The sequence below is a fragment of the Mercenaria mercenaria genome, chromosome 9 (genome assembly GCF_021730395.1).
Source record: "Mercenaria mercenaria strain notata chromosome 9, MADL_Memer_1, whole genome shotgun sequence".
In the NCBI taxonomy this organism is placed as follows: Eukaryota; Metazoa; Mollusca; class Bivalvia; order Venerida; family Veneridae; genus Mercenaria; species Mercenaria mercenaria.
Window position 1 is genome coordinate 75,770,384 of NC_069369.1, and position 15,215 is coordinate 75,785,598.

General features: G+C 36.0%; 1 protein-coding gene across 1 annotated transcript; it reads left to right on the forward strand.

The window, feature by feature from the left end:
* Positions 1–12,249: 12,249 nt before the first annotated feature.
* On the forward strand, positions 12,250–13,374 carry LOC128559338 (octopressin receptor-like). The gene has a single exon (XM_053550656.1). It carries the CDS (start codon positions 12,250–12,252, stop codon positions 13,372–13,374), a length of 1,125 nt encoding a protein of 374 aa, XP_053406631.1.
* Positions 13,375–15,215: the final 1,841 nt, after the last annotated feature.

The following is a 15,215-nucleotide window of genomic DNA, read 5'->3' on the forward strand; positions in this document are numbered from 1 at the left end:
CATTCACATTGAGTCGGCTAAGAGGCCATCATTGTTTGTTGTTATCATGGTTATGGCCTAACTATAGTAAAGGAACCAGCGTGGGAGCCATCTGGTCGCGTAATGGCGGACAGGTTTTTGAACATTAACTTTTCACTTGGCATTGCAACTGAGAGGTCTAAATTAAAGCTAGTGTCTAGTTAAATGTCATTGTGGATGTATTTTTTGACAGTTTATGTCTGGAAGAGTACACATGTGGGCTCCTGTTTCACTTGTTGTTTTCATTCAGACGTGAATAAATATGGGAAAACTCATCAGAAAAGAGACCCATGACCACGTTTGCATCAAATTGTAAGTATGACACTGTCAAGCAAAAGCTATTTCTTAGTAATCGGTGAATTTTTATTGCAGGCATATAAGATAATCAACCAATAAGTGATTCCAACGCAGTGGCGGTGGATACAGTTGCAACGCATTGCGATGTATCTTGTTTATTGAATGTTCGTGATGGACTTCTAACTTAACTAAACAGCACTTTTCCCGAGAGTTTGAATGGGGTGTGTCCATGAAATCACTTCGAAATTAGACAGCAATAGAAACTGAATGTTTAGAAATAATATACTATTGATTTGCACTTCCATTCTGATGAATACATACACGTAAAGTAAGTTTAATGTTTTGAACAATAATCTACTGCCAAGAAATAACACCATGTTCTTTTTTGTTAGTTGTTTATACTCTGTTTCTCTGTTTATTTTTCAATGTTGAAATCTAAACATTTTTCTTGACATTTTGAAATCCTGTGGTAAATCTCAGAAAAGAAAAGGATATTGTAGAAGAAGAGATAAATCGGCCTTAAAAATTCACCGATTACTAAGAAATAATTTTTGCTTGACAGTGTCATACTTACGATTTGATGCAAACGTGCTCAGGGGTCGGTTTGTACAATATTTTACCATTTTTCAATGGAATTCTACAAAGCGGAAATTCCTAGTCAAACGGTACAGTGTTTACAATAATGACAAAGAATTGAACTGATCAAATGTTTGTGGCTGGAAGAGTACACATGTGGGCTCCTGTCTCATTGGTTGTTTTCATCCAAACGTGAAAAAAATATGGGAAACTCATTAGAAAAGCTTACCGTAATGTAGTCAGCCGGCCATATTTATCCACCGCTTCTGCGATGAATCCTCCACCACCGCGGCGTTGGAACCGCCGCTTCTGCGAAAGCTATGGCCAGTGTGAATTACACCTACAATATTACATTCTTACAAATTAAATCTTACTTCGAACAGGCCGGGGACTTGGCCCATTCCTGCTACTGCTACTTCCTTTCTTTACTTTATATTCCCAAAAATTTCATATTTTTCAAATTTCTCCTTAAAATTACATTCTTACAAAATAATTCTTACGATGACAAGTCCGGGGTCTTAGCTCCTTTAATCTCTTACTGTTTCCTATCTTCCCCGTATATTCCCTTTGTTTTATGATTTATGATAAAATTTCATTTTTTTTTCAAATTTCGCCACTAACAAAATTACATTCTTACAAAATAATTCTTACTACGAAAAGGCCGGAGACTTAGCCCCCTTCATTTTTCTTACTGTTTTCTATCTTCCCCGTATATTCCCCTTGTTTTATGATCTATGATAAAACTTCATATTTGACAAATTTCGCCACTTACAAAATTACATTCTTACTATTAAATGGCTGGGAACGTAACCCCTTTCAGCTCCTCCTATATAATCCTTGATAAAATTTCATATTTTTCAAATTTCGCCACTTATAAAATTATTATACAAAATAATTCTTATTATTAAATCTATATTTATAGTCCTTTTCACATGATCAATGATAAAAAGTCGTATTGACTCGAAGGCGGGGCCAAAACACGTATTCGCAAAACACCTGCACATTTCTATATAGGAACGAGGAAATGGCAAATTCATCATGCTCGGTTACGCAACGAGTGCAGTTCCCTAAACCAACACTTACATAGCAAAAATATTTCTCCCTCACCTCTCTGTCATTGTGGCCTTATAGAAAGTAACCATCATTTCTTTTTTGAATGTCCACTTTACACAAATATCAGAGCTTTGTTTTTCCAAAAAATCTCTAACCTATGTACAGTCACGCTCTATACGTTGTTGCACGGTGATCCAAATCTTAGTGAAAATACTAACACTGAAATATTCATCGCTGTTCAAGATTTCATAAGGGACAGTAGACGCTTTCCATGACACAACATATAGGATCTGCTTCCAGCATTCGTTAATCCAAATCAATTCTCATCGTCATTCCTTTCATACTTCTTATGAAAATGTCTTTGTTATTGTTAAAATCATATTTCAAACATTATATTCTTGACCGTCAGATGTATAAGTAATTACACTTCAATCGGGAGAAGACCTCTATAAGCTAGGCTTTCGGTCGTATCCCTTTTCAAATTGATTGTATCGTTGTTAATGTTAATATCTCTGTTGTAATCATATCAATTTGTTTGAAATAAAATATGTTTAAACCAAAACACGTATTGACCCGAAGCTCTTAGGTAGATATAATTGCAATCAAAATGTACATGTCGAATACGCCTTCCATGTCGTCCAGTATGGACGACACAGCCACGTTCAGTTTGATGGTTTTACTTAGATCCATGGCAAATGACTGAAAATCAAATATAGATAACTTTAATTCAAATATCTCTATCTGGCTTTAAGATGTTGGCGTCATTATCAAAATGACCTATCATAGTGTGACAATGTATTAATGTCATAATTTATACATAAAAACATACAATTAATTCATTGTACAGCTACTGCGTCCCTCTTGTAATTCATAGTACAGACTTCAAGTATGAAACCTAAATAGGTTAATTAAACTGACTGTGCACAATGAAGAAACATGAAATATTAGTCTATATATTTATAAAAATCCACTGTCGGATCCTGAAAAGTCGTGAAAATAACGTTTTTCATAAATTCCACCCGCTCGTACTTACGCATTTTTATTTTGGACGGACCGTCAGGGGAGATAACTAGAGTCACGGATTCGGACTAGTATTATGCCACCGGTCCTGTCAAAGCTTACGTTGAGACACGGTGTGTTAACGACAACAAAATCTTGCATTGCTCGTGACGCTCCTTACAATTATGAAAATTCCCTTTAATATGTTTGTTTCTGTTATACACGCTTACGCTAAAATGACGCCACGTTAACGTGCGATGACGTCAATGTTTTTGTTGTGACAAAGAAAGAGCGCTACTATATTTTAGCTACTGTTTTAGATTGTTAAAGGCATATCAGAATTGATATAATATATAGCAAAATCGTGTTTTACCTAAATAAATACACTTAAAATCGGTTAAACGTCGTCAGGCTACGCCCTCGTGAAATTATTCCTATTTTAATAACGTTAATACACGGGTTTTCTATAGGCTACATTATTTCTTAATTAAATTAACTATTTACAACACGTAAAATGTTGTCCTTAATACTTTGTTTCCTTTTCTAAAGTGGTACTTGAACTATATAATAGAACAATACCTAGAACAAGAGGTATTCAATGAATAAGGAACAAGTAAGAGTAAGTGACATTTTTATACCACTTTAAAATGTCCAGTGATTAAGCGTTTACATGTGTAACTGTCTGTAAATGTCACTCACTTGCCACTCACCGATGTGGGTTCGAGCCATCCAGCTAGCCAATGGAAGGTTCGTTGGTTCTACCCAGGTTCCCGCCCGAGATGGAATAATGCACGGAGGGATACTTTAGGTCTTCCTCCAACGTAAAAACTAGTAGAATAGCCGTAAAAGCCGCAAAATATACTAAAAAAGAATATTCTACTAGAGTCTGATTACCGAGTAAAAAGTACAAAAATGACTCAAATTGCAGTGACAATATAGTGGTACATACACAGCAGCTTTAATTTCGTTCCAAAATAACTTATACATACTGTACTGAGTAAAGGAAAATGTCGGTTTGGAGGTATTAATTCATGCATGTATGCGGAACTGTGATAATAAAATATTCTTTTTCTCAGCTCAACATTTGAGATTTATTAACTAAATTTCAAATTATTTCAAAAATTTCTGTTAGACGCATTTGGTATTTACACCACATAAAGCCTATCATGCCTGTTTAAAGGCGTGCATGCTTCTTCTTTTCTGAAGTAAGATCTTCACGCTTATGTAAAAGAAAGTGTAACAAAAAAAAAAAAAGAATGTCATATCCGTTTGAACCTTTACCTTGCTAAAATTCTAGAATGGACTGGTCCCTCTTTCAATTTGGGCAATGCAATTTATTATTAGAAGGGGTGTTTACTGAAACTTTGCTGACCGAATAGCGAACAGTGCAGACCATAATCATGGATGTACAGGCTGATCTTGGTCTGCACTGGTCGCAAAGGCAGAAGGCTTAAGGTTGAATGAAATGAAAAAAATGATATGAGCCGCGCCATGAGAAAACCAACATAATGACTTTGCGACCAGCATGGATCCAGACCAGCCTGCGCATCCGACTAGGATCCATGCTGTTCGCTAAAGGCTTCTTATAATCCAAATAGGCTTTGAAAGCGAACAGCATGGATCCTGACCAGACTGTGCGGATGCGCAGGCTGGTCTGGATCCATGCTGGTCGCAAAGCCACTATGTTGGTTTTCTCATGGCGCGGCTCATATGTTTCATTGTAACAGTTGTTGTAAATCAATCTTTGTGACACGTGGTAAATTTTAGCGACAGGTTTGTAATACGTAGTTTTTTATGAAATATATCTCAAGACTTTGAATTTTAAAGCCCGATTTTAACCCGGTTATCGTTTGTGTGATGAAACAAGAAGAATAACGTTTTCCAACTTAAACGGTTACAAATTATGTCAACTTTTATGTTATATACATGCAGATATTGCTACTTTATTTGACTGTATAATCTAGGGAGCATCAAATACTTCTAGATTTCTTTTAAAACATAGTAGTACTGTTAAACTTACAATGTTTGTATACCATGCTTTTAAGACTTCTATAATTTGAGACGTGTCTATAATTTGAGACGTGTTTGTCGAAGAAAATTTTAAGTTTAATATTCTGATTTAAATGTTTGATTGTAAATTGAGTGTATGATTGTGTAAATGTATGAATGTATTTGAAATTTAATTGAATGTCATACTGGAAATAAGTTGAATGATATTTGTATGTACGCTTAATATGTAACCTTCAGAAAATAAAGTTGTTATTTATACCGTCTACTTAGCTCAGCGGGAAAAATAAAAACAACAAAGAACTAGAATTAAGGAAGTTGTAGGCTGACATTCTGGTTGATACGAAGAAAAGATCTATTTGAGCCGCGCCATGAGAAAATCAACATAGTGGCTTTGCGGCCAGCATAGATCCAGACCAGCCTGTGCATCCGCGAAGTCTGGTCAGGATCCATGCTGTTCGCTAACGGTTTCTCTAATTGCAATAGGCTTTGAAAGTGGACAGCATGAGTCCTGACCGCGCGGGCTGGTCCGGATCCATGCTGGTCGCAAAGCCATTATGTTGGTTTTTTCATGGTGCGGCTCATTTATAGGTAAATATGTTTCATTGTTTTATCTAATTAGCTCAACAGGAAAAAAAATAAAACACTTAAAATTGGAAAGTTTCAGGTTGATATCCTGGTCAATTGCTCTTCATAGTGATTTTTACAAGAGACCTTGTCATGTATCACGTCTAATAGAGGGGAACTTCATTCAATCACTTGCAGAGAATATAAGAATTACATGTACAGTAGATGCTATACATATATGGTAATACAAGAATTCTAGTAATAAATCCAGCAACATTTCTAATGTTAACTAAACACCGTTTGTATATAAAATGCAGTTGAAAGAAATGTTTAAACCAATTAAATTAATCAATAGGGCCTATTTTACATTACACCGTATGCACAGTGCAACTTTAGGAGCAAACACCACTGGGAAGACGGAAATGTATTTGTTGTACAGAGTTGTTGCCCTTGAGAAGTTAATTTACTATGAATTACTTCAAATGAGAAAGAAAATATTGTCTCCTCAGAGGTGTCTTTATCAAAGATTATACTGTAACTTAAATGTTCGTGAGAAATAGCGTTTCCCCATAGCCTAGGTTGAAAGTAACTATACTGTTTTGATATATTTAGCTAAGTAAATCTCATGATGCAAAGCATTTGTTGTAAGTTGAATTTCACATTTATTGTTTTACATATATTTTATGCCATAAAGGCAAAAGAAAAAAACAATTAAAGTTATATTTAAGCAATATAAAAAGCTCATACTTACATACATACAAAGGTTGATCAGACATAATTTGGATCAAAGTGTTACGGACGTAGCAATTTTTTAAGTGTGGCAATATGTCTCTCAATAATAATTACGCAGCCACAACAGATTATTTTTGACGCACAAAAATTGGCATTTAACAATTTAACCTGTCGAACACAACCGACCTAAGTGTTCACCCTGTTAGTGCTGTACGTTATCTTTTAATTTTTATCCCGGAATATCCCGAGCTTGTCAGTGTGAGTTAGCATCGAAAAAAATCTAGTTTTGATATCGTGTAGGCCTTATTGTCCACTAACGAATTATGCTTTTGATTTCTCAGTAATAGTATACAAGTTCATTTTTTTCTTGTTTAAAAATTGTCATAATTTATTATGTAACATCATTGAAAAATGTTATCATATTTCACGCGATCTTGAATTGTAACTAGAATATTTGACAAATTAATTTTTTTTTATGTTATTCTCCATATAGTTTATAGGAGATCGGAGTCAGCGTGGTCACGTTGAAAATCAAGTAAACTAGAAATGCCGAATTATTTATTTTTCCATATCTATCTACTTCTAAGCATACATAATCAGTTTTATGAACGTTTCGTTTTCAACATAAAAACGCTTTATTCACATATTTTTATATCAAATATCTAACTCAATTAACGCAGTTAACTAGAATTTCGCTTACAAGCTGAGCTTTGACAGTACATATGAGCCGTGTCATGAGAAAACCAACATAGCGGCTTTGCGACCAGCATGGATCCAGACCAGCGCAGTCTGGTCAGGATCCATGCTGTTCGTTTTCAAAGCCTATTGCAATCGGAGAAACTGTTAGCGAACAGCATGGATCCTGACCAGACTGCTTGGATGCGCGGGCTGGTCTGGATTCATGCTGGTCGCAAAGCCACTATGTTGGTTTTTTCATGGCGCGGCTAATATAAGATTATTGTAACAGGTTTTACAAGAATAAGTTAAATATTCCGATATTAGTCATTACTGATTGTGTTCGAACATTTGTTTTGTTTTATGTTCCCTATATATAACGTCCATTGTAAAACACTATATAAGCGAAATGAAACACAAAACCTGAGATCAGAACTACAGTACATAATGCAGAAAAATGGGTTGCTGTACCGATGTCTGATTCCGACATAACATTTGAGCCGCGCCATGAGAAAACCAACACAGTTGGTTTGCGACCAGCATGGATCCAGACTAACCTGCGCATCCGCGCAGTCTTGCCAGGATCCATGCTGTTCGCTAACAGTTTCCCTAATTTCAATAGGCTTTGAAAGCGAACAGCATGGATCCTGACCAGACTGCCCGGATGCGCATGCTGGTCTGGATCCATGCTGGTCGCAAACCCACTATGTTGGTTTTCTCATGGTGCGGCTCATATAATTTCTACTGTTTCAACCTGCGACCTATAACGGACAAGAAGTAACAAAATTATTTTAACCACTGAATATGTATGACACTTATTCGAATTCACGTGATTTGTCTCTCTCTGGACTCCACACACATTGAGTATAAATATTTTATCTCGAAAATGTTGGTGATTTTGAAAAAAAAAAATAATAGCGACATTCCCCTTTAATTTGTCTCATTAGAATTAATTTCAATTTACAGTGTCAGATGTATATTTCATTATCAACTTCCTAGCCTTCCTGGAACACTTTGGACCATAAAGTGTTTACAGGAAAATAACAGAGTTTAATTGTTTTCAGACGATACAAAATGACCTCCTTATCTGAGAAGTAAATATGAAATAACTGACGTGTTTTTGGCAACACTTAACTGAGACCTCGTTTGCATAGACATCCGCGTACAGTTTTTAGCTCACCTGAGCCAAAGGCTCAGGTTGAGCTTTTGTGATCGCTTACCGTCCGGCGCCCGCCGTCTGTCCGTCCGTCGTCCGTCCACACTTTCCTTTAAACAACATCTCCTCCTGAACCACCAAGACAACTTTGATGAAACTTCACAGGGATGATCCTTGGATGGCCTTCTTTTAAAATTATTCAAAGAATTGAAAAGAACTCTGGTTGCCATGGCAAACTTTTGAAAAACTTTAACAATCTTCTTGTCCAAATCCACAAGGCCTAGGGCTTTGATATTTGGTATTTAGCATTATTTAGTGGGCCTCTACCACGATTGTTCAAATTATCCCCCGACGGGTAAAATATGGCCCCACCCCGGGGTCACATGTTTTATATAGACTTATATAGGGAAACACTTTGAAAATCTTCTTGTCCAAAACCATAAGGCCTATGGCTTTGATATTTAGTATGTAGCATCATTTAGTGTGCCTCTACCAAGATTGTTCAAATTATCCCCCTAGGATATAATAAGGCCCCGCCCTGGGGGTCACATTGTTTCTATAGACTTATATAGGGAACATTTTTGAAAATCTTCTTGTCAAAAACAAAAGGGCCTAGGGCTTTGATATTTGGTAAGTAGCATTATATAGTGGGCCTCTACCAACATTGTTCAAATGATCCCCACTAGGATGAAATACGGCCCCGCCCGGGGGTGGGGATGGTGGGTGGTCACATGGTTTACATAGACTTGTATAGAAAAAAAACATTAAAAATCTTCTTTTCTGAAACTACAAGACCTAGGCTTTTGATATCTGGTGTGTAGCATTGTCTTGTGTTCCTCTACCAAGATTGTTCAAATTATTCCCCTGGGGTGAAAAGAGGTCCTGCCAGGGGGTACCTAGTTTTACATAGACATATATAGGAAAAAAACTTTAAAAATCTTCTTGCCTGAAACTGCAAGGCCTATGCTTTTGTTATTTGGTATGTTGCATTGCTTAGTACCAAAATTGTTCAAATTATGCCCCTTTGGGTGAAAGAGGTCCTGCCCTGGGGGACCCAAGTTTTACATAGACATATAGGGAAAAATATCTTCTTTTCTGAAAGTTCAAGGCATATGCCTTTGATATTTTGTATGTATCATTGCCTAGTTGATCACTAACAGGATTGTTCGAATTATGCCCCTGGGGTGGAAAGACATATGGGAAAATTAGACCCATCGATTTTTCACACGAGTGAAAATATTTTATATAGCGCAAAGAAGGAGCTCTTTACTTTATTTAAATTCATGGAAAAAGTATTATAGGTATTTTAGCTTTGCAAACGATGTGATAATATTCAATGCATTGTCTTTCTTATGAATATTTTATTTTAAAAATGAATTTAAAAGAAAATGGTCTTTTTTGCGTATACTTTATGTCTGTCTATCTACAATTAGAAATATAGTAAAATATGGATAATTTGCTGAAATTTCTTCTGTTTAACAAAGAATAAATAAATTCTTATGTGTGCTTAAAGACCTTTGCAAACGACTTAGTAATCTATATTCATTTAGCTATTGTTTCATACTAATTTCAGTTTTCTAGGTGAAGAAGAAAATGGTCTTTTTTAAGCATTTTGCAGATGAGTATAGGTTTTTTTTCCTTATCGGAAAGACTCGAACATTCTCGTATGTTTCCGTCAATTCTTACGAAATTTAAGCTCCTTAACGGTAAAGACTGATATCTTCTCACCCGCTAAACAGCACACATGTACGGATTTATAAATTAGTGGATGCTCTATCATATGATTTGTTTACAGCCAATAGTCAATTTTAAACAGCTTGAGGATCGAAGTTCAAAATTTAAAAAAGAAACGTTGAAATTTTAGGCGGCATATTTTGGGCAAGTTAGAAGTAGAAAATCAAAATTCAAATTTTGAAAGGATGATGTTGAATTTCGCTTACATTGAATTTCGCACAGACTAGGAAATCGAAATTAAAATAAAAAGAATTCGTCGAATTTCGAGGCAGAATTGAAATTAGATCCAGCAGGATGACCGAAATTCAAATATTTTGAGGGGAGCGGTCGTCCAGTGAATAATGTGTCGGCCGCTCAACCCAGGGGTCGTGGGTTCGAGCATCCGTGAGAGGGGTCACGACCATGACTTCTCATATGACACCAGTACTGGGTTTTCCCGGAAGCTGGCTGTTTAAAAGATAGTTTAACATTTAATACCAGTTTCAAATTCGATTGCTTTGAAAATTCGAGCATGCTTGAAATATAATACCGAGAATAATCTATTTCGATTTTTAACAAGGAGCTGTGTTCAATAAACGCTTGATGCCCCCGGTGGCATCCTTGTCGATACAAAGCAACCTAAGTTCAAAACGAGGTCAAGTTCAAGGTCAAGGTCAAACTGAGGTCAGGTGATGTCTGAAGATGAGGAATGGTCACAGGTTACATCTGCATTAGTATCAAGTCATTCTATTAGGGGTATTGATGCTAGACGAAACGGTCCAATTTGGTTAACCTTGTACTGATGGATGGACGGACGAACGGACGGACGGACGGACAGGACAATCACTATATGCCTCCCACATCAGTACATGCCGGGGGCATAAAAACTTGAATTTCGATATATCCGATCTTGCACGATTTTTAATCTTTGAACTTTGAGCAGATTGCAGTTTCAGTATTATACTGAAATTCAGCTTTTCAAAATTTGAAGTAAGATTTTCGAGATGGCTCGACACTAACTGCTTGCTCGATATTTGACTTTTTCATTTCATTATCAATCTTGAAACAGGCTGTTCATTCAATACGAGATCGAAATTTGGCTTTTGGAATATTACAAATTTCGATCATTGAGCTGGCCCAAAATTAAAAGCTATTTTGAAATTTGACGTTTTTCAATCTTCAGGTGTAGCTTAGGATCAAAATTCGATAAGTTAGGAAGTTGAATTTCGATCTTGAGCTGGCAGAAAATTCTAAGCTAGTTGGACACCGCTCACGACATAATAATAAATGTGCAGTTATTTGATTACATAAAAACTACTTAAAATCTTTATTTCATAATCATGAACATCAAAGAAAGTATTATAAAAGCGAGTTTCCATCTGATTGTAAGAAAGAAGAAATTACTTTTGGAAAGTCATTGTTTGGTTTTATAATAATGTATTTGTTGCGAATACCGTTATAAATGGTATTCTGATTAAACCACCAACAGCCATTTAGATTTCTATTTTCTAATCTATCTTTGCAATCACTGTAAATTAAACTTAACAATATCCCTAAATCCATATGATCAAAAGTATTAATGTAACGGTACATGAGCGAAGAAGGGTTAGACATCGGCCTGAAATACGGAGTAGGCCGAAAACTAGCGAACAGTCTCGGCAGCCGATTTACCTGGCCAAACGTATTATCGGCTTTTGTTGTGATTTTCACGATGGGTCTAATTTTCCCATATGGGTCCCGCCCTAGGGGTCATTTGATATACGAGTTATATACTTTAGGAAAGAATACTTCAAAAATTATCAGATCATATTTCCTAGACTGTTTAATTATATTTACCTGATGACCCAAAGTGATAAGAGGTCACCCGACTGTGACCTTGACCTACTGACCTACTTTCTTGTTTATTAAGATAGAGTCTTGAAATTTGGAAGACATGTGCAGTTTTGCACATCAATCTCAAAACTGACTTTCAGTGACCATAAATTGACCTACTGACCTACTTTCTTGTTTTTGAAGTTTTAGCAAAGAAATTTGTTCAATCAAGCAATTTGACTCAGGTGAGCGATATAGGGCCATCATGGCCCTCTTGTCTTGAATTCAACTTCTACACTGACCGGTCAAAATATATTTATAGTACAAAACGACATATTTACGCCTACTTACTACTTCTATAATTCCTTTAAATTGTATCTTCCCAACAAATAAGAAACTCATCTATTTGCTGAATCTGACTGGACATGGAAAAGGAACTTAAGTGATTTTTGTTCCTTTTTAAGAATTTCAAACTGAAGTAGATCTAATATGCCCATCGTTAAGCATTTTGAAATATAATAAGAGTGGCAAAGCATAAAGGTAGACCTATTTTTCGTGCAGGATTAAATATACAACTAATACAAGTGATTGTAATAAAATAAAGAATCTGTACAAGATCTTGAGATCTTATACTAAAAATAAAAATGGCGAAGGTCAATGCTTCTATGACGAGAGAGGATCTAAGCACTGCTTTCATAATGCATGTACTTCCGGTGACAGTGTTTATTTCCATAGAAGCATTCATTGGATTTTTCGGCAATATTACAATTCTGTTAGTTTACTCTAGACGATACAGACGGATAAACTTCCGGTACTTTGTCTTGGCGCTGGCTCTTGTGGACCTAACAAGCTGCTGCACTACACTTCCGGGTGAAGTGATTTCCCAATTAAACTGGTACGACTATCAATATGGGTGGATATGCAAAGTGAAAACATTTCTCAACATTTACACTGCTTTGGGCTCAGCATCTGTCTTGCTGGTTTTGGCAATTGATAGATACAGAAAGATTTGTCATCCATGTGATTGGCAAATTCGTTGCCCTGTTGCTCTCAGACTTTGTGGAGGTTGCTTGATGGTATCAGCGCTAGTGTCCATCCCTGCTCTCATTCTTTATGGTAAGCTGACGAACAGTTTCGAGCACGAGGGAAATAATATTACCGTCTCAGTTTGTGAAATAACAGGGGAATATGCTGCCACAATTTATCCAATACTTTATATCTGTAGCATTTATATCGTGCCTATGACTTTAATAATACTCGCAGCAGTGTCTTTGAATTTTATAACGGCATGGCGGTTATATGGACATCACTCAATGAAAGCTGCAAGCATGAAACATCGTGTGATCAAAGCGGTAGTCAATAAAACATTGACATCAGAAACGTCTGGCAGTGAGACAGACAATGATAGAGAAACAAAAGCTACGACTAGCGACATGTCTGGGATAGATGAAGAACACAGAACTAAAAACTCTAAGAATGCCAATTCCAATGTCTACTTGTCTGAAAAAAGGCCATCTGAAAAAAACCAAGGAAATCAGTCCTCTAAATTCAAAGGGAGGTCATCAAATGAAGGTTATATTGCTGATGATGAAAGAAAATGTGAAAATTCTTCTACTGATTATTTCAGTAACGACGAAGAATTTATTGATAATCATAACAGCGGAAATAAACGAATTAGGAACAGCCCGATTGACAAAACATCTTCGGACCATGGCAGACGTACATCCCTTCGGAGCAGACGATCAAGAACTCAAACGTCAAAATTCTAGTTGAAGGGTAAAACGATGATAATGCTAATCTTGACGTCAATATTTGCCGTCACGATGGTTCTGTATATAATTCTCACTGGTCTCGTAGTTAAACCTGATGGCATTTTGAGAGATTTGCCTGATTCGCAGCTGGTGGCGTTCTTCTTCTTCTGGCGTTTATACTTCGTTAACTCCGTCGTAAATCCGTTCTTGTACGGATTTTTGGATCCTGGATTTCGTTCAGGGTTTATGTCTTACATTCGGAGAAACAAGCATTCTGTCACGAGCTCAACGTAACTGGTGTTTTCTTGAATATGACCGGAACAAAGGTGGTGTTCCTTTTCTACTGGCATTCATTTTTTGTCAGTTACGACATACATAAAACTTTAAGCGGATGATGGACCCCAGGTTTCATTCTATGTTTATGTCACACATGCAGGGTAAAATGCAGTCTGTTACGACCTCATTGTATATCATGTTTCATATGTACCAAATATTTATTTCAATTATGAGGAAGTTTGCGGTCTAGAATTGTAAATATTTGTATTTTTATCTAGTTTTAGGTATTGTGATATTTTGTTACTGAAACAAGAAACTAAATTTCGACGTATGTTTTTCTTTTTAAAAATAGTCTTAGAAATAAACAAAAATGATGTTAAGTCATAATCTTTAACACTTCCTTGTTAAATTATCACAGTAAATCGTTATTCATATAAGATCGTACATGATGTATATGAAATAAAGAGAACATGGAAAGTAACTTCTTTAACAGAGACACATTTTTATTATAAAATTATAATATTCAAACGAATTTTTCATTCCAAGTCATCAATATGCACATTTAACCAAGCGGTTTAAAAAGCATTTTTAAAACGTCTCATTCAAATACATGAAAGTTTGACCCAAGAAGGTTTTCGTAATAAACACATTTATGAAATATGCATGATAAATAATGCAAAGGTGGTAATATTTTTTGTGTGCTACACGCAGCGTGACTCAAGAAGCTCATATTAGCACGGATTAGTTTTCTCGGATATAGAGATATTTGGTTTTCGTAAAAGAATATACAAATCATTGTAAGTGGGTACACAGTTTAAATTGATCAGTGTGTCCAATGGCAAAAGATTGAGTTGATCGTTACCTCGCAAAACTTCAACGTAGGTGATGTTGATGTAATTCAAAATGTCCACGTGTTGGCGTCAAAATGTCCACGTGTTGGCGTCAAAATGTCCACGTGTTGGCGTCAAAAATGGAAACCTATATTGCAGCATGATGTTAATCTTCAATATTCAATACTGAAATCACAATTTAATAGTTGGGAAATAGTGAAAGAAGTTTGTTTTGTTTGTAAGCGACTTTAACATGGAGTAACACTGGTATTAGCTTATGGTGCCTTCTGAGAATTTTGTGTGGCATGAATTACAACACGAGCGCCACATGCACAGTCACGCTTCGAGCATCACAAAAGAAATCACCAATCTGGATAATAGTTAATGAATAATAATGATTGGACATTAAATAATTTGAATGCAAGTTGGACAAATGAAATGCAAATGTAATTGCTACAAACGGATGAGGCGTTTTAAAGTCTTTGGGCGTTTCTGAAATCTACGGATAGTATTGGGTATGAAAGAGTATATTGCTTTTCCAGTATTTTGAAAGATTGTCTTGAATTTGTAACACATAAAAATGGGTTATAATATTTTCTGCGTGAAATGTGACGGTTTTCTTGTTTATACACCCCGTATGGCAAGAGCAAATATGCGCCATTTTAGGGTAGCAGACCACAACTGGCATGTTAGTTTTATTTCTATTCAGCTGTTCAGCAAACTATTTAGTACTTTTGTTAATGAATAAAATTT